The sequence below is a fragment of the Ictidomys tridecemlineatus genome, chromosome 9 (genome assembly GCF_052094955.1).
Source record: "Ictidomys tridecemlineatus isolate mIctTri1 chromosome 9, mIctTri1.hap1, whole genome shotgun sequence".
Lineage (NCBI taxonomy): Eukaryota > Metazoa > Chordata > Mammalia > Rodentia > Sciuridae > Ictidomys > Ictidomys tridecemlineatus.
In genome coordinates, this window is record NC_135485.1 from 113,066,906 (window position 1) to 113,094,874 (window position 27,969).

Here is a 27,969-nt window from a genome sequence, read left to right on the forward strand (position 1 = left end):
TGTTAAACTGGTAGGTTCTAGTCTCTCTCCCTTCTTTCTTTCCTTCTTTCCATATTGAATTACAATTGTCTTAATCATATATTTAATATCATAGAATTATATGTTAACTTTTTGGTGAGGAAAAAATTTCTCGATCATCTTAGCTTCTCTGGCTGGGCCTAGGAATTAAAATGACAGAAGACAGACTAACAGGAGAAGAACATGAAGATGATGGTGGCACAACATGGTGAACATAATTAATGCCACTGAATCAAACACTTAAAATGGTTAAAATGGAAAATTCTATGCTATATATATTTTAACCATAATATAAGAAATGTATAAAAATAGATAAGTGGAATTTCTTTTCTTCCGTAAGAGGTTTCAAGTATTTTTTTAAAGAACCATCTACAAGTGCAAAGCAGAGAAGGAAACATGTCCAACTGCCTAGCCAGTGTTGACCTTTTCAGCTTGACATGGTAGGATGATCATGACCTTGATACAGTACAAATGTGAGCCACCTCAGGTGCAATTCCTTACAGATGCAGCTTGGTTCTCTTCAAATATCTCCTTTGGCGTACTACCTGAGTTTACTATCAGTTTTCATCTGGATTGATCCAGGGGTGGGCAATTTTGCTTTTGTTTTTTGCCCAGGAATCGCTTGATCCTGAAAGTCTGGTGGGAAGACACTGGGAGAAATATTCAAGCACACACTGCACCACAGTAGAGCAAAGGCCAAGAGGCAGCTAGTGATAGAATGCATTCAGAATGCCACCCAGGGCAGAGCTTAGGAGGTGACACCCAGTATTGCCCACCGTGAATGCAAGTGTGTCTTGAGGGTGTGTCTTGGAATTTACTTATTTTTTTACTTTATTTTTATTCCAATAAATATTCATTGAAGGCCAACTTTGTCCCAGGTACTGTACAACAGAATGATCAGGATGGTGACTTACAGCATGGCAAATTCAGTAAGAGGCGTCTCCTATATTGCATGAAATCATCATGACAACTGTAATGCACGGCTTATCTTTTCCCTCTTTCATGGTTGGGAAGGTTTGGATTCAAACCTTAACTTCATCAGTGAAGAGTGTATTCAGAAGTTCTTAGTAAATATCATATTTTTTCACTTGCTATTTCTCATGTTTTCAGAATATGAAATGCTTATTTAATACGGTGATTAAACTTTTTTTTTTACATCAAAAGGTCTCTGAATTAAAGGGTTTATTAAGCTGTTTCCCCAAAATAAAAGCAGCTGGTAGCTTAAGAAATTTGTCCTGGGACAATTTATTTTTATATAAAATATTTATTTTTTAGTTGTATTGTACACAATACTTTTATTTTATTTATTTTTATGTGGTGCTGAGGGTTGAACCCAGGGCCTCGAAAGTGCTTGGCGGAGTATTCTATTACTGAGCCACAACCCCAACCCGGGACAAATTATTTTTATTTTTATTTTTGGTACTGGGGGTTGAACCCAGAGGTACTTTACCACTCAGCTGCATCTCCAGCCCTTTTTAAAATTTGTTTTTATTTTCAGGCAGGGTCTTGCTAAATTACTGAGACTAGCTTTGAACTTACAATCCTCCTACCTCAGCCTCCTGGGAATTTCTAGGATCACAGGTATGTACCACCAAAAAATATTGAAATTAAGACATTCCACTCCTGTATTTTATATGGCTCTTTTATTGTGGAAAATAAATATTTAATATAAAATTTGTCCTTTTAACCATTTTTAAGAATTCCATTCAGTGGTATTCTTATTTCATTCACAGTTTTGCCCTGGAACAAATTTTCTAAGCTCACAGCAGCATGGCCAGATAATAGTTGAAGAAATGTCCACCAGATCTAAGGAGCCAGGGTATGATATAATGAAAATATGAGCAGAATAAAACAATTTGAATTGAATTTATATTGACTACAGATAGGAGGGACAGGACAGCCAGGCACTATGGCACCAGACTGTAATCCTAGCAATTTGGGAGGCTTAGACAGGTGGATGATAAGTTTGAGGCCGCCTCAGTAACTTAGGGAGACCCTGTCTCAAAAAAATTTTTTAAAAATTAAATAAATGAATAAATAGGACTAGGATGTAGCTCAGCGGTAGAGCTGGGTTCAACCCCTAGTACAAAAAAAAAAAAAAAAAAAGCAAGCAAAGTCTTGGGATGGAAAGTTGAGATAGAGATAGGGGTTTGGTATGTAAAGAAAAGTTTTGCTGCATCTAGGGTTGGTTGGTTCTAAAAGCAGAATTCATGTGGCCTTGATGGCTAATCTTCAACTTACAGGGAGAGAATGCGGACCTGTTCTCTTTTCCTTTATTGATTTAGTTTGAAGTCAAACTTTATTGATTTAGCTGTGAATCAAAATAAACGTCTCTTATTTCACTGTTTTCTTTTTTCTTTCTTTGGTGCTGGGGATTTGACCCAGGGGAGCTCTACCAGTATGCTACATCCCTGGTTCTTTTTGTTTTATATTGAGATAGGATCTCATCAGAATCTGGCCTCAAACTTGGCAATCCTCCTGCCTCAGCCTCTGTGGTGAATGAACTATGCCATTAACACAGACCAAACATATTTGTGTCTTTCCACAATGTCCAAATTTATTGAATAACTATAAATTCACATGCTACACAATTTTCAGTGATTGCAGTTCACCAAATACTCAAATACTTGTGGGTAAACTTATAGTAATAAGCAGGGCAATCACAGATTCTTCAATCTTAACTACTAATATTTGTAACATTCAAGTCACATATCATACTTTACACAAACAATTATATTTTATATATATATCCATATGTATTATAGATGTGTGTATGTGTATATACACATACACACACACACACACACACACACACACACAAAGGCGAAGAAAGGTGAGTTAATGTTTCCTCAGGAATTTGAAAGATGAACTGAGAGCAAAGGTAGAGAGCAAGTGAATACAGTCACTGTAGATGGTCAGATGAGATTAGGAACAAGCTAACTGGTCAAAGAACTTGTCCAGGGTCTAGAGGTGTCAAAACACAGAAACTTTTTCTAGGCCAGAATCCAGACAGACAGCAGTATCAGAGTTCAGCTTGGAACAAACAGGCTGTCCCTGATCAATACCAGCAGTAGAAACCACGCTATGCAGAAGCCCTAGGAGTGTTTTGGAGGTTTGGTGCTGTGGTAGTTTTCTTGGGCCAGGCTGGTGAGGAGTGACCAGGTGATGGGGGCAGTATGTTGCTCTGTCCAGTCTTGGGGTGCTTCTTCTTTTATGGGTCTCATGTGGGGAGGTTGCCTCATTCGTTGTTCTGGTGTGTTCAATAATTTCATGGACTGGCTTTTCTTCTTCTTCTTCTTCTTCTTCTTCTTCTTCTTCTTATTATTATTATTATTATTATTATTATTATTATTATTTGATATAGCCATGCATCCAAGTGCTTCTGATTAACTTGGTAAGTACACAGGTGGCCATTTTTATTAGCATGATTAATTTTTAAAATATTTTTAGTTGTAGACAGACAAAATACCTTTATTTTATTTATTTATATGTGGTGCTGAGGATGGAACCCAGTGCCTCACACATGCTAGGCAAGTGCTCTACCACTGATCCACAGCCCCAGCGCTGATTAATTTTTTTTTTAAATCAGTTTGTGCCTTTTGGTTGTGCTGGGCATATGCTTGTTTACTTGTACAAACAAGGTGTAGAATCATTCTATCTCAGCATTTATACTCAAAATGGAGTAACTAATGGTAAACTACTGCTTTATACTGCTTTATAAAATGAAGTAACTCAGGGTTAGGCCCAGTCTGAAAACTACTATTCTGTAAATCATGGAATATCTCAAAGCTGGGCATGGCCTGCTCTCCACAGTGTCCTAAGTAGCTGGGATTATAGATATACATCACCACACACGGCAACATTTCCAAATTTTAATGCTCTCCATTATTTGAAAGCTTAGGTAGAACACTTGCTTTGTATTAAAGCTCCTATGCATCCTGTGTACATGTAAAACCAAACTAACCAAATTTTTGTTAGTGTGCATGTATATTTCTTATAGATAACTTGGTGATTTGCACAGGTTTGAGGATACTGTGGTGATTTTCACTGGTTACAAGAATTCTATACCTTCCAAAGCTGATGCTAGAGACTTAATAAGGATTTATTAACCATATTAAACATTTTTTCCTTTGCTTTTGACCCCGTGTATAGTTAAGATGCCAGGTTAGAATTATAGCAGCTTTAAGTTGTATAAAATGATATTTTGCTTTCTGTAATACGGTTATAAAATATAGCCTGTTTATTCTCCAAATACAAAAAAAAATCCTCTTTCCTATTTCTTACCTTCTTCTCTGGCCTATAATTTAATTTAGGATAGGTTAGAATTCTTCTCTTATCATAGTCTTACTGTCCTGTTGTATTTCTGATTTGGAAAGGACAGCATTAGAAGGACAGCCTGTTCTAAGTGCAGCTTCTCTTTCCTGGTTGGTCTCTGGTGGGCCTTTGCAGTGAAACCTAACCCTGTTTGTGCTTTGGTTTCATTTGCTTCCCTTTTCGAATCAGTGTCATCTTCCTGCTTGTATTTTTTTTTTTTTTTCCTTCTAGAGGGCAGGGCCTAGGGAAGGAGACCCCTCACTTACTTTACGGATTGCAAAAAACTGGAAGCTTACAGAACCAAACCATGGCTAGGATTGTTTTTGATCCTTCCATTTCCAAAATAAAGTTGCCGTTAGTGCTGGAGATGCTGTCGTCAGGACTCATTCCACAAAGAGCAAGATATAAAAATATCTCTCTGACAAGGATTTCCTCCTTTTCCCATCCTCTTGGCAGGAACACCAGGAGAGGATCCCAGGCTGATTGGAGGCGTCATGCTGTCGTCAGTTTGAATCCCAGTGGTGGAGAAAGAAATGTGAATTACAACCAGCTAATGGTGGAGAAAAAGAGACTCAGGGAGATGCAAAAGCTCTTTGTTTTTTCTAGATGTTTCCTGAAGGCTGCCTTGTTTGGAAAGCCTCATCACTCTGGGAACAGCTGCATGGTTCACGCTGGAGCTGAGAAGTTTCATCTCAGATTCTTCCTCTTGCCCTGAGAACTAGCAGGAAGGGACACTCCTGGATGGACATTTGTCTGAGTAGCAGGTATGGATCCTAGTTAATTAAGTCTCTCAATCCACCGTTGTCCCTGTGCTGAGATTTGGACTGCTTTCCCTCCGACATCTCAATTGGGGTGAGTTTTCCATATTTGTTATTTTATTTTATTGTATTTCATTGCTGGGGATCAAACTCAGGATCTTGCATGTGCTATAAAAGTGCTCAGCACTATTTTAGTTTGTTTGTCTTCATGCTAAGAAGAAAATCTGAATTCTTTTTTTGATTTCTGCCTTAACAAATGTGTTACTTAAATGAGTACTTCTTATACTTTAACATATGTATGAATCACCTGGAGATTTATTAAACAAACAAACAAACAAACAACAACAACAAAAACACAAGGTCAGGGTTGCAGTTCAGCGGTAGATTTCTTGCTGAACATGTGCAAGCGTCTCCATCTGATCTGTAGCACTATAAACAAACAAAAACAAAAACACTGAAAATCCAGCCTGGAATGGGCCTGAGATTCCCACAGCCTTTCAGATGACCTCCATTCCGTGGCCTCTGTTGAAGTTTTGATTTCTAGAAGGTGTTGAAAGATGTGGGTGGAATGCAGGAATCTGGCTGAAAACATGATGTATATAGAGCACTTGAGAAGAAATCAGAAAACATTCCTGCCTTGGTTGTACCTGCCTGGATGGACTGTCTCGAAGTTTTGAAGTTTCAATTCCTAGATGTAGTAAGACAGGTCACTTTAAATGAGAGATGATGTGGATCTTTTCCTTAGATTATATGGACTACTTTAGGCAGAGTCAGAAATCTCTTTGTAATTTTAGGATTACCTGTCCGTATCATGCTTCATCTGGTGTGGCTGCTGATCACTTTGTACATTTTGGTTTCTATTAAAAATAACGCATGTGCAGGGTGGCTCGGGAGGCTGAAGCAGAAGGATCATGAGTTCAAAGCCAGCCTCAGCAATTTAGCCTGGCCCTAAGCAACTCAGACCCTGTTTCAAAATAAAATACAAAAAGAAAAAGGGCTGAGGATGCGGCTCACTGGTTGAGTGGCCCTGGGTCCAATTCCTGGTACCAAAAAAAAAAAAAAAATACTATAAAGAAAAATGAAATTATGACATTTTCAAGAAAATGGGTAGAACTAAGGACCATCATATTAAGTGATATAAGTCAAACTCAGACGATTAAGCCTCCTATGTGTTCTCTCACCTGTGGAAGCTAGAAAGGTAAAAGGAAGACAAAGGTGGGGGTGGATCTAAGATTTAAAGGGAGATCAGTAGAGGAAAGGAACCAAAAGGTGGGAGGGAGAAATGTTGGGGAAGTGATTTTGGCCAAATTATATTGTTGGATTGTGTAACAACAAGTCCCATCAATATGTACACATATACTGCACCAATTAAAAATGTGGAAAAAAATAATGCATGCTGGAAAAATAACTGGTTTCTTCCCCCTATTATTTAGAATTGTAAGGCATATGAATCCATTATCTTTATAAAAATCAATTTGAGTAAAGGTAAAATGAATCTGTTTTGTCTGAGGTCCAAGAACACTGTTTTTGTTTTTTTTTTTTTAATCTGAGTAACTCCTTGTCCTGAACAATATATGTACTTATTTGAAAGTTGCCTTTAACTCAGACACAAGGCAAGAGAGGAAAAATGGATAGGTAGGATGTGTACCTGTTCTGTCTCTAGTTGAGGAAGAATATAGAAATGGTAACAAAAAGGGAAAAGAAAGGAGAATAGTGGTTGGGAGTCCACAGGAGACAGAGCCGCATAAAATGAATGAAAGAAAACTTAGCCTGAAATAGAATCTTGGACATTCCACTCTAGAGCAGTAGCTTGTGTCTGCCTTACTTGGAGAAATGTACTGGGGATGGTAGGTAAGTTTGTTTCTCCCATGAACTTGCTGAAGCCATTTGTCACTCTGTTCTGGAATCAAAGGTCAAAAGGGTGAACAGGTCTGTTGAGGCCTAATATGACTGTACTGAACCATTTCAAAAAGATAGGAGTCTCAGCTTTTGAACTAAGCCTCTAATAACATTCCCCTCTTTCATGGGGTATAACCAACAGGAGTTACTAAAAACCGAAGGGCTGGGATGCAGCCCAGTGGTAGAATATGTGCTTAGTATACGTAAGGCTCTGGGTGCCATCCCCAGCACCAAAATAACAATAATAATAAAAGTCTAAAGAACCTGATAACACAAGTATCGACCAAGCAGAACTCAAGATGGCTGTAAGTAATTCATTCAACCGCCCATGGCTGATAGGTGTTAAGCAGGCACCTAAAAGCCTCAGTGACTCTAGGTTTAAACTTTTTGAGACATTGTAAAGGCACAGGTGATTTGAGACGTATACTCAGGTTTCTATGGCCATCTGCCCAACACTCAGGCCGCAATCTCCCAGGTCAGGCCACTTCCTTTCCAGCCCATCTCTTTATTCCAGCTACCTCCTCAACCCACACTACAAAAAAGAGAGTTCTCCTGAGTCAGAAATCATGGTAGTCTGCTTTCCATCACTGTGACCTGAGAAAATCAACTTAAAGGAAGAAAAATTTGTCTCACGGGTTCAGAGGTGTCAGTGTACGGTCACTCAGCTCCGTTGATTCCAGGCTGGTGGTGAGGCAGAACATCAAGGCCAGAGCATGTGTGGGCCAGGAAGCAGACAGAGAGGTAGAAGCCAGTGACCTACTTCTTCCATGTAGGCCCCACCTCCTAAAGTTTCTATCGCTTCCCAGCAGCTAAGGACCAAACTTTCAACACCAGAGCTTTGGGAGGACATTCCAAATCCAAACTGTAACAAGGTATTTGTTCTTTTGAAAAGAGTTGAAACAGAAAATGAAACTTGATCACCACACTATCCCACCTGCCATAGAAAACACATCATGGGTCACCATCTCTCACTTGAGTTTTCACATCCATCCAGAAGTGTGGGTCAAGGAGGTGTTATTTTAACATTTGAATAAAGAAATGGAGGCTCCTCTTAACGAATTTGCCAAAAGGTACACAGCTGGTCAGTGGGTGTGCTGGGGTTTAAACATAGGCCTATTTGCTCTGACTTTACATGTTCACTGTATTTTTCTTTCTTTAGCGTCTTTTTTCAAGATCTGTGATGACCTATATTGTTCTGGACTAAGGACTGTGTTATTTGCATTGTGGTTTAAGACCTACACATTAAAAAGAATCCTGATTCTACTTCTTTTGTTCAAATTATTTATATTTAGCTTTTAGTTTTAGAGCAGTGCTTCTCAAACTTCATCATGCTTAAAACTCACCTGGGAACCTGGCTAAAATTCAGGTCTTAAAAATTCTGATTCAGTAGGTCAGGCCTGAGGTCTGAGAATTTACATTTCTCATAAGCCTCCTGGGCGATCTTGATGCTACAATCCAGAGGCCATGCTTCCGGATGACAGGCACAACTCCGCTCAATATCATATGGGACCACATTTATGGACTAGTGTGGGGGCTTAGTGTGTTTAATAACACAGATGATAGAGGCAGAATTCCTGGGTTTCAATATTGATACCGTCACATGTGAGATCCTGGGGAAGTGAACCCTTGTATGCCTCAGTTTTGTCATTTGTAAGTTGAGAACAGCGCATATTACCTACTTCATAAAGTATTTGTGAGGATTAAGTGATTTAACAGTTCTGGTCACAAAGCATCTCTATGTGAGTTTGTTGATGTTATGACTAAGTTTTTCTCAAGTCATAATTGTACTTTAGAAATACCAACAAGCAATCACACAGGTGTCAAATATTCTTTGGTGGTATTAACCCACGTTTAATCTTGTTCTTGTTTTCGTGAGTAAGTGTCCTGGTCTGTCAGGTCTCACTTCTCATGAATGGGAGGGTCAGAAAATGATGCTGAGAAGTTGGCTAGGGTCTGATCACGCAAGGTCTTACATATCATCCTAGAAGCTTAAACTTGACACTGACAGTGATGAAATAGTCATAGATACAGTAAATTGGGCCGTTTAATCAGAATGCATTGTAGAAATGTCTCTTGCTGCAATGTGGAGGCTAGTTTGGAAGAAGGTGAAGCTGGTGACAGAAAACTGGGCTGTTGAAATAATCCTAGACAGAAATAATAAAGACCTGAAGCGAGGCGTTATGGCAAAGGATTGAGCAGGAATCTCAGGGTTCAGGTGATGGAAGGAGAATATGCCATGACTCAAAAAAGAAATATGATACTGTATTAAAAATTTTATTCTTTTCAGTTCTGGGGATTGAACCATGAACCACAGGCCCTCTCTCTCTCTCTCTCTCTCTCTCTCTCTCTCTCTCTATATATATATATATATATATATATATATATATATATACTTAGAAAGTGATCTAGAACTACCACTGGGCTACATTCCCTTCTGGAAACTTCTTAGTGTCTTTTCCACATTGAAGACTTATGAGACCCAAGACTGAGCCTACTTGCTATGTAGTCCCAGCCCGCAGCTCCTTTTATATTTATTTTTCTCATTTTTTTTTTTTCGTACCAGGGATTGAACCCAGGGGCACTTAATCACTGAGCTACATCCTGCTGAGAGCCACAGCTGAGTCGGAATGGCCCCTGGCATTTTGCCAATAGTATTGATTGACAGGCGAGGCATTACTATATGCCTCGGCTGCTACTTTGCAGTTCTCACACTACTTTGGAGTTCTTGTGGGGATTCCCCGGGGATTCCCGGAGAGTTCCCATTGGTTGGGGAAGTGCAGGAGGAGGGATTTCCGGAGGATATTTCAGGCTTCTGGTTCCTGGAGGAGCTGCGTGGTGTTCGGGAGGAGTTCCCGGGAGCGTGCGTGGAGTGTGCTGGTGGAGTTCAGAAATAAAGTTTGTTCCTGCTTCAGTGGCTCGTGGTTTGTGCCCAGCCAGACTTCGGCAACATCCCAGTCCTTTTTTATTTTATTTTGAGACAGTGTCTCACTAAGTTGCTTAGGGCCTTGCCAAGTTGCTGAGACTGGTTTTGATCTTGTGATTCTCATGCTTCATCCTACTGAGCCACTGAGATTATAGTCATGCACCATTGCTTCTGGCTCCTTGTAGGTCCTCGATAGATATTTGGTGAGTGACAGGTGAAGCAGAATGAATCCAGTCCTCCTGTGGTCCACCACGGTCTGTGTGATCGAGCCCCTGCCTCTCTCCTACCTTGTCACCTTCCACTCTCCTCCTTGTTCTTGGTGCACTAGCCTTCTTTCAAGCCTTTGAAAATGCCAAACTGTGACTTCTAATCCAGAGCTTGGCAATATACTGTCTGGGGGCCAAACATGTCCAGCCAGGTGTTTGTATGATTAGTTTTATTAGAGCAGAGCAAAGCTCATTTGTTCACGCACTGTCTACAGTGCGCCAGTGCTGCAGTAGCAGGCCAGAGTCACAGTGACAGACCCTGCGCCTGTGAATCTCAACATAATTACATTTGATCCTTTACAGAAAATGTGTGCCATCCTTTGAAACTGCTGTGACATCTGATTTAAAACCCTACCTTCATAGCATACCAGCATAAATAGTGCCATTTTCTAAGTTTTCCTGCAGGATGTAGAACCCACTGATCCCCTGCTGTTAAACATGCCCTCTTTTATGTCTTATTTCTCTTCCCTGTGTCATTTCCCCCCACTCCTCTCTGTGTACCCTGCACATCCTTAATAAACTACTGTATTTATACTTGAAAAAATAAAATAAATAAAACCCTACCTTCAACAGTGATAGTAAGGAAGACAGTGTGGTATGGACATACAGACGGACACCGAGGCCAGTGGAATAGAGCCCTAAAATAAATCTTCACATGTGTATTCAAAAGATTTTCAATAAAGGTGTGAAGAACATTCATTGGGGGGAAAGGATGGTATTTTCAATAAATGGTGCTATAAAAACTGGATACCACATGCAGAAGAATGAAGTTTATTCTTACCTTATATCACATACTGAAATTGTCCAAGGCCCAAGTATATGAACTAACTGTAAAATTCTTTTTTAATTAACTTTTTAATTTATATATGACAGTGGAATGCATTATAATTCTTATTACACATATAGAGCACAATTTTTCATATCTCTGGTTGTATACAAGTATTTCACACAAATTTGTGTCTTCATACATGTACTTTGGATAATAATGTCCATTCCATTCCACCATCCCCATACCACCTCCCTTCCCCTCTGCCCTATCTAGAGTTCATGTCTTCCTCTCATGCTCCCCCTCTCTACCCCACTATGAATCAGGCTCCTTATATCAGAGAAAACTTTAGGCATTTGTTTTTTTGGGATTGGTTAACTTCACTTAGCATTATCTAATCTAACTCCATCCATTTACCTGCAAATGCCATGATTTTATTCTCTTTTATTGCTGAATAATATTCCATTGTGTGTATATGCCACATTTTTAAAATCTATTCTTCTATTGAAGGGTATTTAGGTTGGTTCCACAGTTTAGCTATTGTGAATTGTGCTGCTATAAACATTGATGTAGCTGTGTCCCCGTAGTATGCTGTTTTTAAGTCCATTTGGTATAGACCGAAGAGAGGGATAGCTGGGTCAAATGGTGGTTCCATTCCCAATTTTCCAAGAAATCTCCATACTGCTTTCCATATTGGTCGCACCAACTTGCAGTCCCACCAGCATTGTATGAATGTACCATTATCCCCACATCTTCGAGAACATTTATTGTTGTTTGTATGCATAATAGCTGCCATTCCAACTGGAGTGAGATAAAATCTTAGAGTGGTTTTGATTTGCATTTCTCTAATTGCTAGTGATGATGAACATTTTTTTTATATATTTGTTGATTGATTGTACATCATCTTCTGAGAAGTGTCTGTTCAGGTCCTTGGCCCATTTATTGATTGGGTTATTGGTTTTTTTGGTGCTTAGCTTTTTGAGTTCTTTATATACCCAAGAGATTAGTGCTCTATCTGATGTGTGAGAGGTAAAGATTTGCTCCCAATATGTAGGCTCTCTATTCACCTCATAGATTGTTTCTTTTGCTGAGAAGAAGTTTTTTAGTTTGAGTCCATCCCATTTATTGATTCTTAATTTTAATTCTTGTGCCACAGGAATCTTATTAAGGAAGTTGGGGCCTAATCCCACATGGTGGAGATTAGGGCCTATTTTTTCTTCTATTAGACACAGGGTCTCTGGTTTTATTCCTAGGTCCTTGATTCATCTTGAGTTGGGTTTTGTGCATGGTGAGAGATAGGGGTTTAATTTCATTTTGTTGCATATGGATTTCCAGCTTTCCCAGCACTATTTGTTGAAGAGGCTATCTTTTCTCCAATATATGTTTTTGGCACCTTTGTCTAATACAAGACAATTGTAATTAAGACCTTAGAATGTGGAAAGATCTACCTTGCTCTTGGATAGGCAGAATTAATATTATCAAAATGACCATACTACCAAAAGCACTAAACAGATTTAATGAAATTCCAATCAAAATCCCAATGACATTCCTCATAGAAACAGAAAAGGCAATCAAGGAAAAATTCATTCATCTGGAAAAATAAGAGACCCAGAATAGCTAAAGCAATCCTTGCAGGAAGAGTGAACAGGTGGCATCACTATACCAGACCTTAAACTATACTACAGAGCAAAAGTAACAAAAACAGTATGGTACTGGCACCAAAACAGACTGGTAGACCAATGGTACAGAATAGGGGACACAGAGACTAACCCACCAAATTACAATGATCTTATATTAGTGTAAAACTATTAAAGTAAAACAGAAAGGAAAGGATTCATGACTTTGAACTTAGCAATGAGTTCTTGGCTATGACACCAAAGCACAGGGAACAAAAACCAAACCAAAGGAAAACAAAATGAAACCTAGGTAAATTGCACCTAACTAAAATTAAAATCTTTTGTGCATCAAAAGTTACTTTCAAGCCTTCGAAAATTCTTTCAAGAAAGTTTAAAAAGGTACTGAAATTATAGCTCAGTGGTAGAGCACTTGCCTCACACATGTGAGGCACTGGGTTCGATCCTCAGCACCACATAAAAAAAATAAAATAAAGAAAGATATTGTGTCCATCTTTTCTAAACTTTATATGTGACAGTGGAATACATTACAATTCTTATTACACATATAGAACACAATTTTTTCATATCTCTGGTTGTATATAAAGTATATTCACACCAATTTGTGTCTTCATACATGAACTTTGGGTAATAATGATCATCACATTCCACCATCATTTTATTGTGTCCATCTTAAAAAGAGAGAGAGAGAGAGAGTTAAAAGATAATCCACAGACTAGGAAAAACTATTTGCAAATCAAATATTTGGTAAGTGGCTAATATGCAGAATATATAAATAATTACAGTTCAATAATTAAAAAAATCCACTTAAAATGGGCAAAGGACTTGAATAGACAAATAAGATAAACAAATGGCAATAAGTTGTCAAAAAATAGTTCAACATCACTAGGCATCAGGGAAATACAAATCAAAACCACAATGAGATACCACTTCATACCCATTAAAACGACTCATTTTAAGAGAAGAAAAAAATACACAAATAGAAAATAACATGTGTTGGTTAGGATGTGGAGAAATTGGAACATTTGTGCATTGCTGGTGGAAATGTAAAATGGTGCAGCTCCCATGGGAAAACACCATGGCAGGTCCTCAGAAAATTTAAACCCAGATGGGGCTGGGATTGTGGCTCAGCGGTAGAGTGCTCGATTAGCATGGGCGGCACCTGGTTAGATCCTCAGCACCACATAAAAATAAAAGCATTGGGCTGGGGATGTGGCTCAAGCAGTAGCATGCTCGCCTGGCGTGTGCAGGGTGCTGGGTTCAATCCTCAACACCATATAAAAATAAAATAAAGATATTGTGTCCACCTAAAACTAAAAAACAAATATAAAAAAAATAAAGGCATTGTGTTGTGTCCATCTTAAAAAAAGTTTTAAACACAGAATTACCATATGATCCAACAACTCCACTTTTGAGTATATACTTTAAAAGAATAAAGAAAAAAATAAAGGAAAAAGAACTTGGAGGGATAGTTGTATACCCATCTTCATAGCAGCAGTATTATTTACAACAACCCAAAGTGGAACCAAGCCACTTGATATTGATATCCAGGTGCAGTGGCACATGAGCAGACAGATGGGTAAGCAAAATGTCGTCTACACATAAAATGAAATAATATTTAGCCCTTAAAAGAAAGGAAATTCTGACATGTTATAATATGGATGAATCTTGAAGATATGATGTTAAGTTAATAAGCCAATCACAAAATGGACAAGTACTATATGGTTCCATTTATATCTGGTACCTGGAATAGTCACTTTCATTGAGTCAGAAAGCAGAATGGTTGTCACTGGACAGAGGGAGGAGTAAGAAATTGTTGTTTAATGGGCCTGGAGTTTCAGTTTGGAAAAATGAAAGCAATTCGGAAGATGGATGGTGGTGATGGTTGCTCATCAAAGTGAATGTACTTAAAAAAAAAAAAAGTACCATAAAACAGTACATTTCATGATGGCCAGAATGATCAATTTTATGTTACCAGTCTTTTGCCACAACAGAAATAACTATCCTCGGGCATTAGCATCAACTGACTCCTACTCCTTCATCAGTTTCCTGTGTAAGTAGTGTCTCCTCAGGGAAGCCCTCATATTACTCTATAATTCTATTATTTACACACCAATGCATTTTTATCATGCTTTTTCCGTTAGAATATAAACTCCTTGCAGGGAAGATGGTGTAGGTCAGTGGTAGAGCACTGAGTGAGGCCAGCTTGTGTGAGGCCCTGGGTTAGATCCCCAGCACAATAAAAGAAAAAAAAATCTATATCCTAACACTTAGCTCTTTTTTTTTTTTTTAAATTGTTCTTATTGGTTATCCATGGCAGTAGAATGTATTTTGACATATTATACATATATGGAGTTTAACTTCCCATTCTTCTGGTTGTAACACTTAGTTCTCAAGAGCTTGTTTAGAGGTTCTAGCAGGGAGCAAGGAGACTCCCTATTTTTGATAGAGAAGAAAGGTCCTCCCCTATTGGGGAAAGGCAGTCTTAGACCAGGCTGGCACCTGGAGCTGTGAGGGAGGAAGGGGACACCCACCTAGCCAGCGAGATCAGTCGAATCAACCCTGGGGTGACAAATGTTGCAGCCAGATTGCCCTCATATCCCCAAAACTTAGTTCTTGGCACACAGTAGTTGTGCAATAAATAATTGTGGAATGAATGAAAGCAATGTGCCGAGGGCTCCCCCTGGAGGTTATATTAGTAAGTGTACATCCTGGGAATTTTACTGTACAATAGTCAGAAGGGAAAGTGAAACTGCAAATTTAACTTTAATAATATGAACTGTACTAGTGAAGGGAGAAGGCATGAAGAAAAATGTATCAAAGATATGTTTGCAAAGTATTTTTCTTCACCAACTTTCCCCATTGGCTCCCTTTTCAGGCTCTCGGTTCCCAGGACCTCAGCAATCCATTTCTTTCCTCTCCAGGCTTCACCTGTTCATGTAGTACTGTCTGGGACTGCTTCGGGGCTTTCATGCTGGAGTAGAGTGGTCAAGACAGAGACTGCCCGGATCACAGCTTGGATAGTTACTATCTAATCTTTTTTTTTTTCTTTTTAATATACTTGGATGATTTTATTTACATCTCAGTGTGGTTGTTACAAATAATCGTAGTCTGTTTGAGAAAAATCATAGTAATGTTATTAAAGAACTTACATGTCTGTTAAGAGATCAGGCAGCCAAGGAAAAATTGTCATTTTAAGTCAAAGGAGAAGGATTTTGCTAATTGTATTATATGGAAAGGAAATTTCAAGTTAAATTATCGATTTTTTATTGTTGTTGTTGTTTAAATAAGTAACTAAACTGAAGTTGCCCTGTGATTTAGAAACGTTTGATACCCCATCTCTGCAAGAAAGAATACAAGCCAGAGAAAATCCTGAAGAGGTATTATTAGTATGTTAAATATGTTTAAACGTTTTGGTTAAAAAATGTCCTCTTCCTTACCCAGAGTAGACAAATTCATAGAGACAGAAAATGGTTACCAGGGGCCAGGGCAGAGGGGAATAAAAAGTTACAGCTTTGTAAGTAAATGGAGTTTCATTTTCGCAAGAAGGAAAATGTTCTGGAGATTAGAAGGTGGTAAGACAATGTGAATGTCCTTAACATTACAGAACCGTGCACTTAAAACGGTTAAATGGTAAATTTTATGTTACCTGTTTTACCATAAAATAAAAAAAAAATTATTCTTTCATATCAGTTTTCTGATGTGTCACAGTATCTGTGGGTGTCATTATATCATGGATAGTTTGAGAACCTTGGGTGGAAGAATCACCATAACCCCAGCTGATGGTTCTTCAAGGTGGCAAACCCATAGTTCCTTTGTAGATTTCCTTGCTTTCCACACCTTAAAGAAGTTGCAGGTGTGCACACGTGTCAGCCAGCACCACTGATGTCCGGAATGGTCTCTGATCCCTGGCACTAAATGATTTCTTAGACCACGGTGGTCAGTTCTGGAACCAAGGCAGGCTTCTCCTAGTGTAGAGCGGACGACTGGTTGAGGAGAGGATCATATGGAGAAGTTGCTGCTCTCACCAAGGTCCAGATGAGGGTAGAGTTTGAGAGTCGTGAGGATCACGAGAGGGTCAGGAAAATGATGACAAGTGATGGGATGTGAGGTCCTCATCAGGCTCTCCACTCCAGTGCATCCTTGTTTTGGCTGGCTACTATCTGACCTTTAACAGAGAAGTTTGCCCACCAGCTTACAATATAGGCAAATAGACTAGAGATAATGTTTACTCTTCTCCAGTAACTTTCAGATGTTCATTCAAGTCCATCAACAAACACTACTGATATCCAGGTGCAGTGGCACATGCCTGTAATCCCAGTGGCTTGAGAGGCTAAGGCAGAAGGATCTCGAATTCAAAGCCAGCCTTAGCAAAAGCCAGGTGAGCAAAAGCAACTCAGTGAGACCGTGTCTCTAAATAAAATACAAAGTAGGGCTGGGGATGTGACTTAATGGTGTAGTGCCCTGAGTTCAATCCCTGGTACTGAAAAAAAAAAAAATTATTGAGCTCTGCTGTGACTCAGGCACTGACTGTCTCAGACACTGAGAATACAAGAGGGAATAAAATAGGAATTCTTGCTCTTATGAAGCTCACCTTCTAGATAAGAAAAAAGAAGCAAATAAATAATACAGGATGTTAGTGGGCGAGAATGGTTACAGAGGAAAAACCTAGTAAGGCAAGGCAAAGGGGAGATTGTTCAGATTTAATTTTTTTTTTGGGAGGGGGAGTACCCAGGATTGAACTCAGGCACTTGACCACTTAGGTTTCTATCTGGCAGAACTAGATATTTTTCTACCCATTACATATCAGTCCCAGGGATGCCATAATCAATTAGCTCTTGCCACAGAACACAGCAGGTCAAAGCAGACAGAGTACCTCTTGTCTCTGGCTTATGTAGGCAGTTGTACCACATGGTGTATGACAGTGAAGTACTGCCAGCTGTCCCTGAGCATGCTGTGATTCTCACTGAGATAATGGCACACATTTCCACTGCAGTTTCACCCAGGATGCCCTCTGACCTAGGGAGCGCTTCAGGGCTGCAGTTGCCGGGCTCACTAATGCACTTCCCAACATCCCGATGAAAAGACCTTCCCAGAGGATCAAGTTAGTAGATGGCTGGTTGGGTGGAACATAACAGACCCTATCCCATTCCCTGAACTTTGTAATCCTTTGTCTGCGTTGTTGGTGTTATGTCTACACCTCGGAATCTGCACACTTAGCTCCTCCCAGTCCTCTGCTGATGGAAGCTGGCAAAGCGACGCAATTCTCTCAGGAGCAGGAGGACTTCTCCCTCCTGGACAAGGCCTGAGAGACTCTCTAGGGATCTATTTATCTACTGCTGCCTAATGAATTCTCTAAATCCAAGAGGCTTCAAGCAGCCTCTTGTATTATTATGTCTCCTCATTCCCATTGGAGTAGGTTTGAGAATGAGGGCGATACTGGACCCGTGGAGCAGAGAATGCTTTTGAGGAATTTTGTTGTAAAAGAGAGCACTTCAACAGAGCAGTAATTGGAAAGGGATTTAGGATAGAAATAAAAGAGAAATGTTGAAAATGAAATAAATAATGGCATGTATATGCTGTGGCAAATGATTTTAGGAATATATATATATGAGATAATACAGGAGAGAGGAGAAACTGCCATCAATGAGTAAAGAAAGAAATTGGGATTTCATAAGAAGAAAAGAGATTGCTTAGGTTTTAGACAGGAACATGGACAGCAACTCTAGGTTAGAGTAATTGGGGAGGAGGTGGAGTATGCTGCTAGGTGGTCTGTGTGAAGACAGGGATTTGGAAGTTCCTTTTTGCTTGCTTCAGTTTTCTCAGTAAAGCAAGAAATAATCTGAGAACAACTATGCATGAGAGAGAAGAAAATGTGGCAGTGTCTAAATAGGAAAGTAGAAGAGTGAGTGGGCTGCAGGATTACGGTATGGGTTGCTAGGCACCCTGGAAGGTTATGGGATTGAAATTCTTGATTATGAACTTTTAAAATCAGATGAATTGTTATTTCTCTGTATTTATTCACTCACGTTTAGCTTCAAGAGTGTAGGCAAAGAATGGGGGAGACACAAATCTAACTAGTTTGTGTTTTTTTGCCAAGGTAGTGACAAATCAAAGGAGAGCAAAAGGTGCTGACGGTATTTGTAAGAGGATGATTATAATGCATCATTGTGGAATTTAGCAGGCACAGAAGCCAAAGAAAACAGTGGGCAGGGTGTAGTGAAACTTTGGCGTAATTAATGGACTATGGGTCCTCGTGGGGGTCAAAGGTTTGCTGGAGTTGGGTTACAGTGGGATCCAGGTGAGAAGTTGGAATATGGTATGCAAAGAGAGAGATGTATAAACTGGGATTGGCAATGACAGTCTCTGGCAGGATCTGGGAATGTATATAGTTCAGGCAGAGAAGGAGATAGCTGGCAGAAAGATGTCCAAGGAAATCAAAGGCCAGAGGGCTGGGAAGAGCATCTGGGTGTACATCTGAATCACCAAGATTTAAGGCAGAAATAGTGAGAGTATACCAGGAGCTAAAATTACTGATAAAAGGGGAGTCCTCTTGTCTGGAGGCAGCAGCGACCATGAGAGGTGATTGGTGATAAAGTTTCATGACATGATAACATGAAATTCAAAGCTGAGATCTTTGTGAAGTTAGTAGATTATCCACTTTGGGATGTGCACATTTTGTGGTGGTCCCTCTTCTCAGAAGAAGAAATATCAGCAAGTGAAATGTCACAAAGTAGAGAGAGCATCAAGATTGTTTCCATAAAGACTTTTAATACTTTAACCACAAGAGGGCACCAGAGTCCAGCAAAGGATTATTGTTTTTTTTTTTTTAATCTAAAATTGGGACAATAGTGGAATGCATTACAATCATAATTATCCATTCACAGCACAATTTTTCATAACTCTATATAAAGTATGTTCACGCCAAATTATGCCATTATACATGAGCTCTCTTATTTATTTATTTATTGCCTTACAATTCTTAATACACCTTTATACCACCATTTATCATATCTCTGTTTGTATATAAGGCATGTTGACACCAAATTCACATCTTCATACATGTATTTTGTATAATGACGAAAGTATCCTTCCACCATCCGTGCTATTTGATTTCTATAGATGAAAAGTGGTCCACTCTAGCTTCAGCCATTTTCCTTCAAGCCAGTGAGGCCCATTCTCCAAGTTTTCAAGCTGATCCTTTTGATGTTCAGGCCTGGATAGGGGATGACAACAGCTATGTCATGATTGCCCTCTGGCTACCTGGCCAAGTAATCATAGGGTGCCATTGATTGGAAAGCTTATCCTGATTTTAAATGCTAAAATTGGGGGCGGAGGTGCATTTTAGAATCAATTAAATACAGTAGACTATTTTTGTTAAGACACAGGTCAATATCTTGCTGCTGTCTGACCCAGGAAGCATGAAAACTTCCAAACTATGCAAGGTGTAAGTAAGTATGATAGTGAACCAATGAAAAGGTAGAGAAGAGAGAGTCAGAGAATACTCAATGGAAAAGGATCACATGCTCCACACATTCATATTACTGACCCTGTGAAGCCTTCACCCATCATCTCTGCCTAAGGGAAGGAGAGCAGGAGGAACATGGCTTTCAGTTCTGCTGCTTCCTAGCTCTTTCTCCTAGGAAAGTATACTAAACCTCTTTGATCCTCAGTTTTCCCACCTGTAAAATGGGAAGAGTAGTGTTTACTTTCTCAGTCATTGTGAGCATTAAATAGAATTCTATCTCAACAGACATCTTTTTCTCTTCCTATGAATAGTAACTTTGTGTGTATCACTCAAGAGGCAGATATTCTGCTTAGTAACTTTGTGTACATTTCTCTCTCCTCTTTTTGGCTTTATAAATTCCCTGAGACAAGAGCTGCCCCAATCTGCAGATGTATCACTATAATGCTTTGTATACTGCAAATTCTAAAATACACTTGTTGAATTGATGAGTTAAATATAGTTACATTAAGTGTAATATAATTATGTAATATAGGATACCAAAATAATTTTTATGTATGAATGATTATGTCTTGAGGTAGGCACTGAGTTGAAACTGGAATTCAGATTTACTTGATGCATTTGATGTGCTCATGTGACAGAAGATGACATAGTATTTGGGCATCTGCACAACTTCTTAGACAAGGTTGAACTCTAAGAAGACAGACCTACAAGCAATGATGATCTCATTTCAAGAGTGACATGTGGGGGTCTTAGAGTGTGATACTGTAGAAATATAACTGGATTGGCATAACCATTATGGAAAATAGTATGGAGGTTCCTCAAAAAGTAAAAATAGAACTATCTGATGATCCAATGATTTCACATCTGCTATATCCACAAAATAAATGAAATTGGAATCATTTTTCTTTCTTTCTTTTTTTTTTTTTTTAGTAATGAGGATTGAACCCAGGGTTACTTAACAAGAGAGTCACACCCCCAGTCCTCTTTTATATTTTATTTGGAGACAGGGTCTCATAAAGTTACTTAGGGTTTCACTAAGTTGCTGAGGTTGGCTTTGAACTCACAATCCTTCTGCCTCAGCTTCTGGACACACTGGGATTCCAGGCATGTGCCATCACATGGCTGAAATCAGAATCTTTTTTTTTTTTTTAAAATATCTTTGTTTGTTTTTACGTGGTGCTGAGGATTGAACCCAGGGCCTCGCACGTGCTAGGTTGAGTGCTCTACCGCTGAACCACAACCCTAGTCCCCAAATCAGAATCTTTAAGAGATATACGTACTTCCGCATCATTGAGACCTTATTCATTACAGCAAAGATAAGGAAATAACCTAAATGTGCATTAACAGATGAATTGATAAAGAAATATGGTATATATAGATAATGGAATATTATTCAGCATTAAAAAAAGGAAGGAAATCCTGCCGTTTGTTACATAGATGAATCTGGAGGACATTATGTTAAGTGAAATAAGCCAGACGCCAAAAACAAATAATGCGGGATCTCACTGATGGGTGGAAACTACACAGTTAAATTCACAAAGTAGACAGTAGAATGGTGGATACCAGGGGCTGGGGGGTCGGGGGGAGGATGAAATGGAGTACAAAGTTTCAATTACACAAAAGTAAGTTTGGGCGATCTAAGGTACAGCAATGTGATTGAGATAGGGATTTAGAATAAAGAGACAAATACATGGAGTCTGAAAGGAAATGCCCATGGAGATGCAGAAAGCACAGTTGTAAATCTCTCCAGCTGTGCCCTTGTAAAATGAGGGAAAAGTGCAAGCAAAGGGAAAACTGGCACAAAACTGTGCAGCACCACCCTGCCTCTACCTCCAGGCCAGCTTCTAGTGTCACCACTGTTTACCTTGCTTCCCGGAATGCTGAAGTGTAACACCAGAGAAGCACGCAGGGCAGCAGAAAAGACTTCTCCCCGAGGAAGAAGGGGACTCAAGAGGTGGAATCCGTGGAAGGGGGAGGTCTTCCCTCTTTTATAGCTAAGGTCTTCTTTCAGCTTTCCCACACTCCTGTCCTTTTTTTTTTCCCTGCAGGTGGGAAGGCCCAAAGGGTGGGGGATAGGTGGGTTGCAGGAGTCCTCTGGGCCGGAAGGGCCTGGGGCAGCTTTTGATTGGCACCTCCCTGTTTGCTGCGAGCTGCTTCCTTAACAGTTCCGTAGGGTGGGCTGTGGGCCTTGGGGACATTAACTTTTCACTTTCCCTAAGTGTTGTTCTGGTTTCCTGGACTCCATTCTCATTAATGGCCTCCATTTTATTTATCTTACTGATATTAGACCCCATTTACCTAACTACACTGACTACGAATCTGTAAATCTGGCTTCACTAGCACCAGCCCTCTGTAAATATGAACACCCCACACCCATGGGCAGCTGTCTCTCCCTCTGGAGATAAAGGTTCATTCTCTGTTGAATGCCTACTGTGTGTCTCTTTTGAGACAGAACTCATTGTTCCTTGAATGTTTATCTACTAAATAAGCCTCCATCTATGCCTTTGACAGGCAGGTGCTGAAATTCTTTTCTGTAAAGTATGCCAAGCACACTGCTGGTCCTGCATCAAGTTCCTCCTTCTCTCTGGGAACTCCTCAGACTCTTCTTCAGAGACATTTCTTCTCCCATGACATGACTATAGCTCACAGTACTATATTGTACACTTGAATTTTCTAATAGATCTTAAGTGTTTTTACAACAACAACAAAGAAGATGCTAAATAGGAAAAGTAATGAATATACCTATATTCATTAGCTTGATTACTGTGATTAGCTCATGATACAGTTTATAAATACATCAAATCATTAATTTTGACACTTAGATACATGAAGTCTTTATTTGTCAACTACACTATAATAAAGCTGAAAAAAACCATACATTTAGTCTTCGCCCTCAGTTCTCGACACAGTGTCCAAAACTCTTGTGACTTCCTGAGTGATAGGGATTATAGGAGCATCTTTTGTTATTCTTTCTTTCTTTTTCTCCTTCTCTTTCTTATTCTTTTCCCTACCCCCCACCCAACACAGGGAATTGAACCCTGGGGCACTCTGCCACTGAGCCACATCTCCATTCCATTTATTTATTTGAGACGTAGTCTCAAGCACTTAGCTAGTCTGGCCTTGAACTTGGCACTGGCACCTCCTGCCTCAGCCTCCAGATTTACTGGGATTACAGGTGCATGCCACCATGCCTGGTTTATCTTTTGTTATTCTTCACACCTTCCTTTCAACCACAACTTAATTTATGCTAATAAAGTGAGTCCTGGAGGGCCCCTAGATAGCTTCAGGGTGGGGACTGGTTGCCAGAGGAATTAGTGAAGTGATTAGAGCGTGGGAAGTTTCAGCTTCTTCTGAGACTTCTGAGGAAATCTGATGGGTTGAGATGAGTCGACCACAAATAGACAGTATTTAGTCAGTCATGTGTAAATAATGGAACTCTCACAAAACCCCTAATCAACACACTTCAGAAAACTTCCAGGTTGGTGGACACAATAAAATGCTGGTGTAACAGAGGTCTACTTCAAGCTCTGAATTCGGTTCTTGCAGTTCTGCCCCTGAGGCTTAGGTTTCCTGTTTTCCTTCATCTCTCAAATTAACAAGTGAATCACAATCCCCCTCCAGAGTACTCCTGAAATGTAGCCTTTGAAAAGCTTCTTTAAAAACCTCACGGGCAGAATCACAGCTTCTGGCATAGGGATCTCCTGTGTTTCTCCTCTGCTTGCAAAGCAATAAAACTTCATTTTCCCTGTTTCTCAAAACTGAGTCCTCATTACTGAGTTGGTATGAGGACAGGGACCAAGCTTTCGGTGACACTGGGCAGGTGATTGCCTGGAGAGGACAATATGCTCTTCCCCCACCTTTTGCCCACTCATCGCTTCCATTTGGCTCTTCCTGAGCTGTATCTTTACAATTAACCAGTAATAGGAAGTGAGCTGTTTTTCTGCATTCTGTGAGCCATTCTGGCAAGGTATCTGAGGTGGGGAGTCAAAGTGTGAAGTAGCTACTCAGCCATGAATGGGTGAGTAGGGAAAAGACGTGAAGGGAGACTGAAAAACCACAGGGATCCTAACCCAACAGATAAGCACCTGGAAGATGGGGGTTTGGTGTATTAAAATCTCCCCCAGGCTTAATTAAGAAAAGATACCTTTAGGACCCTGTCAGCGTTATTTCTTGTAACAAGGTCTCCAGAACCCTTCCTTTTCATGGAAACTATGTGAGGACCCCTAATCACCCTGACACCAACACGTGTAGACCCTCACAAAGAAAGCTTGAGAGGGGTTATTCTGAAAAGGTCGGGCGAACGTTGGAGGAAAAGACCACCAAGAGACTGTCTCATGCAACAGCAAAGGGTTTATTGGGGGTCCAGCATGCTGGGGCTCAGAGCTCACTTCAGAGGAGCAGAGAACAAAGAGCCCCGAGAACAACTTAAGCAAAGTTTATATACATTCTTTGGAGAGGGCAGGGACTCTACATACATCATAGCATCCCTTAGCAAATCACTATACACCGAGGGAAAATCAAATAACAACTCTTAAACATGATTAGTACATTCACTGGCGGGAACAGGTCGGGCGGGGGTGATAGGTCAGTCCTAAGGAGGGGTATACATTCAAACTTATTGGTTTAAGCCCCAAGGTGTATACATGCTGAACTGCATGGTCTCAGGGAGGGGGTGGTTAAGCAACTAGGTGGTCAGGGGAGATTTCGATACACGTCTAATGGGCAGTTCCGGGCATTGTTTTAACTGCCACAGGAATTTCAGGTTCTGAGTGCAGCTTAGAAACTTTACAAAACCTGGTCCTTTACATTTTAATTTCAATTTCTTTTATCCTTTCATTTACCACTCCTTTTTCTGACTACTTTTAATCTTAAAAGTAATAAATAATAATTATTGAGGGGTCTCACATTCTATTTCTGTCAGTGGAGCGTATTCTGTCTGATTACCATGAGTTCCACCTGTCCAATCTGAGCCTGGAGAAAAGAAACTATGCGGTTAAGCAAACAGAGTCCCACAGTTAGTAATATCATAAGGATGATCAGGGGTCCAGCTAGGGCTGATAGGAGTGTAGTTAACCAGGGGGACTGGGTGAACCAAGACTCAAACCACCCTTGTTGAGTCTCCTTTTCTCTCTGGCGCTCTTCAAGGCGTTTTCTTAATTTTCTCATGGATTCTTTTACAACTCCAGTATGATCAGCATAAAAACAACATTCTTCTCTCAGTGCAGCACAGAGGCCTCCCTCCCTCATGAAGAGGAGGTCTAATCCTCGCCTGTTCTGTAAAACAACTTCAGAGAGAGGTTAAGGATTCCTGCAAAGCTGTGATGGAGGTCTCTAATGTCTTCAAGTCTTGATCTATTGCTGGTTCTAATTGGGCCATTTGTTGTGACCCGCGGATCATAGCGGCTGTTCCCGTACCCACTCCTGCAGCAGCTCCTATCCCCAATAGGATGGCTAGAGTAAGGGACACTGGCTCCTGGCGAAATCGGGTTGTTTGTCCCCCTAGCAGACCTTCAAATGATTCTGCATCATGATAGAGCACCCTGGGGAGTATCTGCACCATCACACAATAATTTACAGAGCTGTCAAATACCTGGGCTGAAATGCAAGGAGTTAGCCCTGAGTCACATGCCCACCAGATCCCTTTCTCAGGGACTAGGAAGCCCTGTGAGGTGTTGATCTCTTCTATCTGGGTACATAAGTGTTGTTTACTTTTGGGTGGGGACCCTAAGCATAAGCCTACCCCAGTTACGTCTGGGAGGGTTAACTTTGGATTTTCACCCCAACTGCAGGTGGAACTCTGCATCTTTACGGCGTAAGTCCCATTAACTGCTATCCCTTCATAATAAGGGAGCACGGCAGAGAGGCATAGCCAGCAGGATTGGGAGAGACCTGGCTGTGTGGAGTTCAGTACCATAAAGGTTCCTTTAATTAATTCCCAGGGGGAGGAGTCAGCTGCACTCTGGACTGGGGGAGTAGGCAAGGGCAGAAACTGGGAAGTATAAAATGGTAGGGGGGTTCTGGTAGATCTAGGTGTGCGTGGGAGGTTTAGGAGGCTTAATTCCTGGCTTGAGGGGATTGGGCCCTATTGCTGTGGGATTTTCTTCCTTTTTAAGCTGGATAGTGAACCAGAGACCAAAGTCATAACCGGGGCCATAAATATAGAATTGCATTCCCCAAGTATTTCCCATAAGCCATGTTGTTCTGAGGTAGCCCCTTCCTTTGGAAGTGAAAGTTATATTGAGGGGGTTACATAGACTATTCTTTCCACAGCGAGTTTTTGACACCACTTGGCTAGCGGCACATTTCTTGGGATCAATCCAGGTGTCATTTCGTCCTATCCGAATCATACTGTCTGGGGAGTTTGGGTTCCACCATGCAGCTCCCGTTTGTTCACAACCCCAATATCTACAATAAAAGTCACTGCGTCCTCCACAGGTTTGGGCCTGTTTGCGACTTCGGAAATCAACTGGGCACACATAATAGTCAAGACTGGCTAGTTTACACCTGAGCTGGGGGAGATGACATCCATAATTCATGGGGTAAGGTGGTCTATGTTGCCCTGGTTTGGGTTTGAGTGGGATCTGTGTGGGGTCCTCTGTGTCAGGGAGGTCCCAGTCAGAGAGGCCTATGGCAAGCTGACAAATGTCCTGGTGGAGAGATGGCCATCAAGTCCATAAGGGGGCTGTATGTGAAATAGACCACACTACTTGCCCAGTAGGATTTATAACTTGCCATTGTTGCTGAACAGGCTGATGGGGATTAGGACTGCTGGTGGTCAGGGGAAGAATCCATAGCCCTACCCACATGATGGACATGCAACTTGAAAGGGTTACTAGTCTGTTCCAGTTTCCAGCTGGAGTCTGGATAGGGCGCAGGCTTGAGATGGGAGGCATGGATCCAGGAAGCAATCCCATCCACTTTCACTGCTGTAGGTGTTATAAGCAGCACCTGGTATGGTCCTTTCCAGCGGGGTTCCAGGGATGACACCTGATGCCGTCACACGTAGATGAAGTCTCCCACTTGATATCGATGTGGGGTTCCCTCATCTCTGTGCTGATAGGCAGTGGCCAACTGTTTCCACAGGTATCGCTGGGGTTTTTCAAAGGCTTTCAGTCTGTCAAGCAAGGGGGTGTGAAAGGAATCATTAAGTCTCAGAGTTGGGGTTAGGTCCCTTACTGGAGGAGGGGCACCATAGAGAATTTCATAAGGGGTGAGGTTACACAAAGAGGTGGAGGGGGTATTTCTTGCACGAAACAGTGCATAAGGTAGGAGCATAGTCCAATCTTTTATGCCGGTCTCCAAGCTTAATTTCTTTAAGGTCTCTTTGATGGTTCTATTCATTCTTTCTACCTGTCCTGAGCTCTGGGGTCTATAAGCACAATGTAACTTCCAATTAATCCTCAGGGTCCTGGCCAATCCCTGACTTACCTGGGCCATGAACGCTGGTCTGTTATCGAACCCTGTTACCTTAGGTAGGCCGAACCTTGGAAAAATGTCTTCTAGGATCTTTTTGACCACCATCTGAGCCCTTTCTTTCTTCGTGGGGAAGGCTTCGACCCATTCTGAAAAAATATCTACAAAGACTAGGAGATATTTGTTGAGAGCCACAGCTGAAGGGGTCCCAGCAAACTTCCAGCTGCCAGCTGATGATTGGCTCACAGCGGCCCCAGCAACATCTAGCTGATTGGCTCCTCTGTGGTGATGCTCATTGGGCTGTTTCCCTGCCCTTTCAGACCATGGAGCTGCTCATTGGGGGACTTTTTTGGCTCTGCCCACACAACCCAGCCAATTGTCCTCAAGAGCAGGAGGACTGTGGGAGGTGGTGAGGCTTGTGTTTGTGTGAGAGGCTTGTGGGAAGCCGGTGGTGGCAGTTGGGCTCTGAGGGTTTTTCCTGAGGAGCTGTTTTGTTTGGCCTGTGTGGTT

At 40.8% G+C, this 27,969-nt stretch overlaps 1 protein-coding gene across 2 annotated transcripts in view; it reads left to right on the forward strand.

Moving 5' to 3' along the window:
- The first annotated feature begins 2,931 nt into the window (after positions 1-2,931).
- The window catches only part of LOC101954857 (broad substrate specificity ATP-binding cassette transporter ABCG2), a 130,106-nt gene continuing 105,068 nt past the window's right edge, over positions 2,932-27,969 (forward strand). Inside the window, exons 1-2 of one of the 2 annotated variants that reach the window (XM_040293097.2) lie at positions 2,932-3,180; positions 4,789-5,184. Coding sequence is in view for 1 of the 2 variants with exons in the window: in XM_078021933.1 (XP_077878059.1) it covers positions 5,074-5,096 (23 nt within the window). In the remaining variant the exon portion in view is untranslated. The remainder of the gene's footprint in view (positions 3,181-4,788; positions 5,185-27,969) is intronic. The other variant, XM_078021933.1, reaches the window with a different exon arrangement.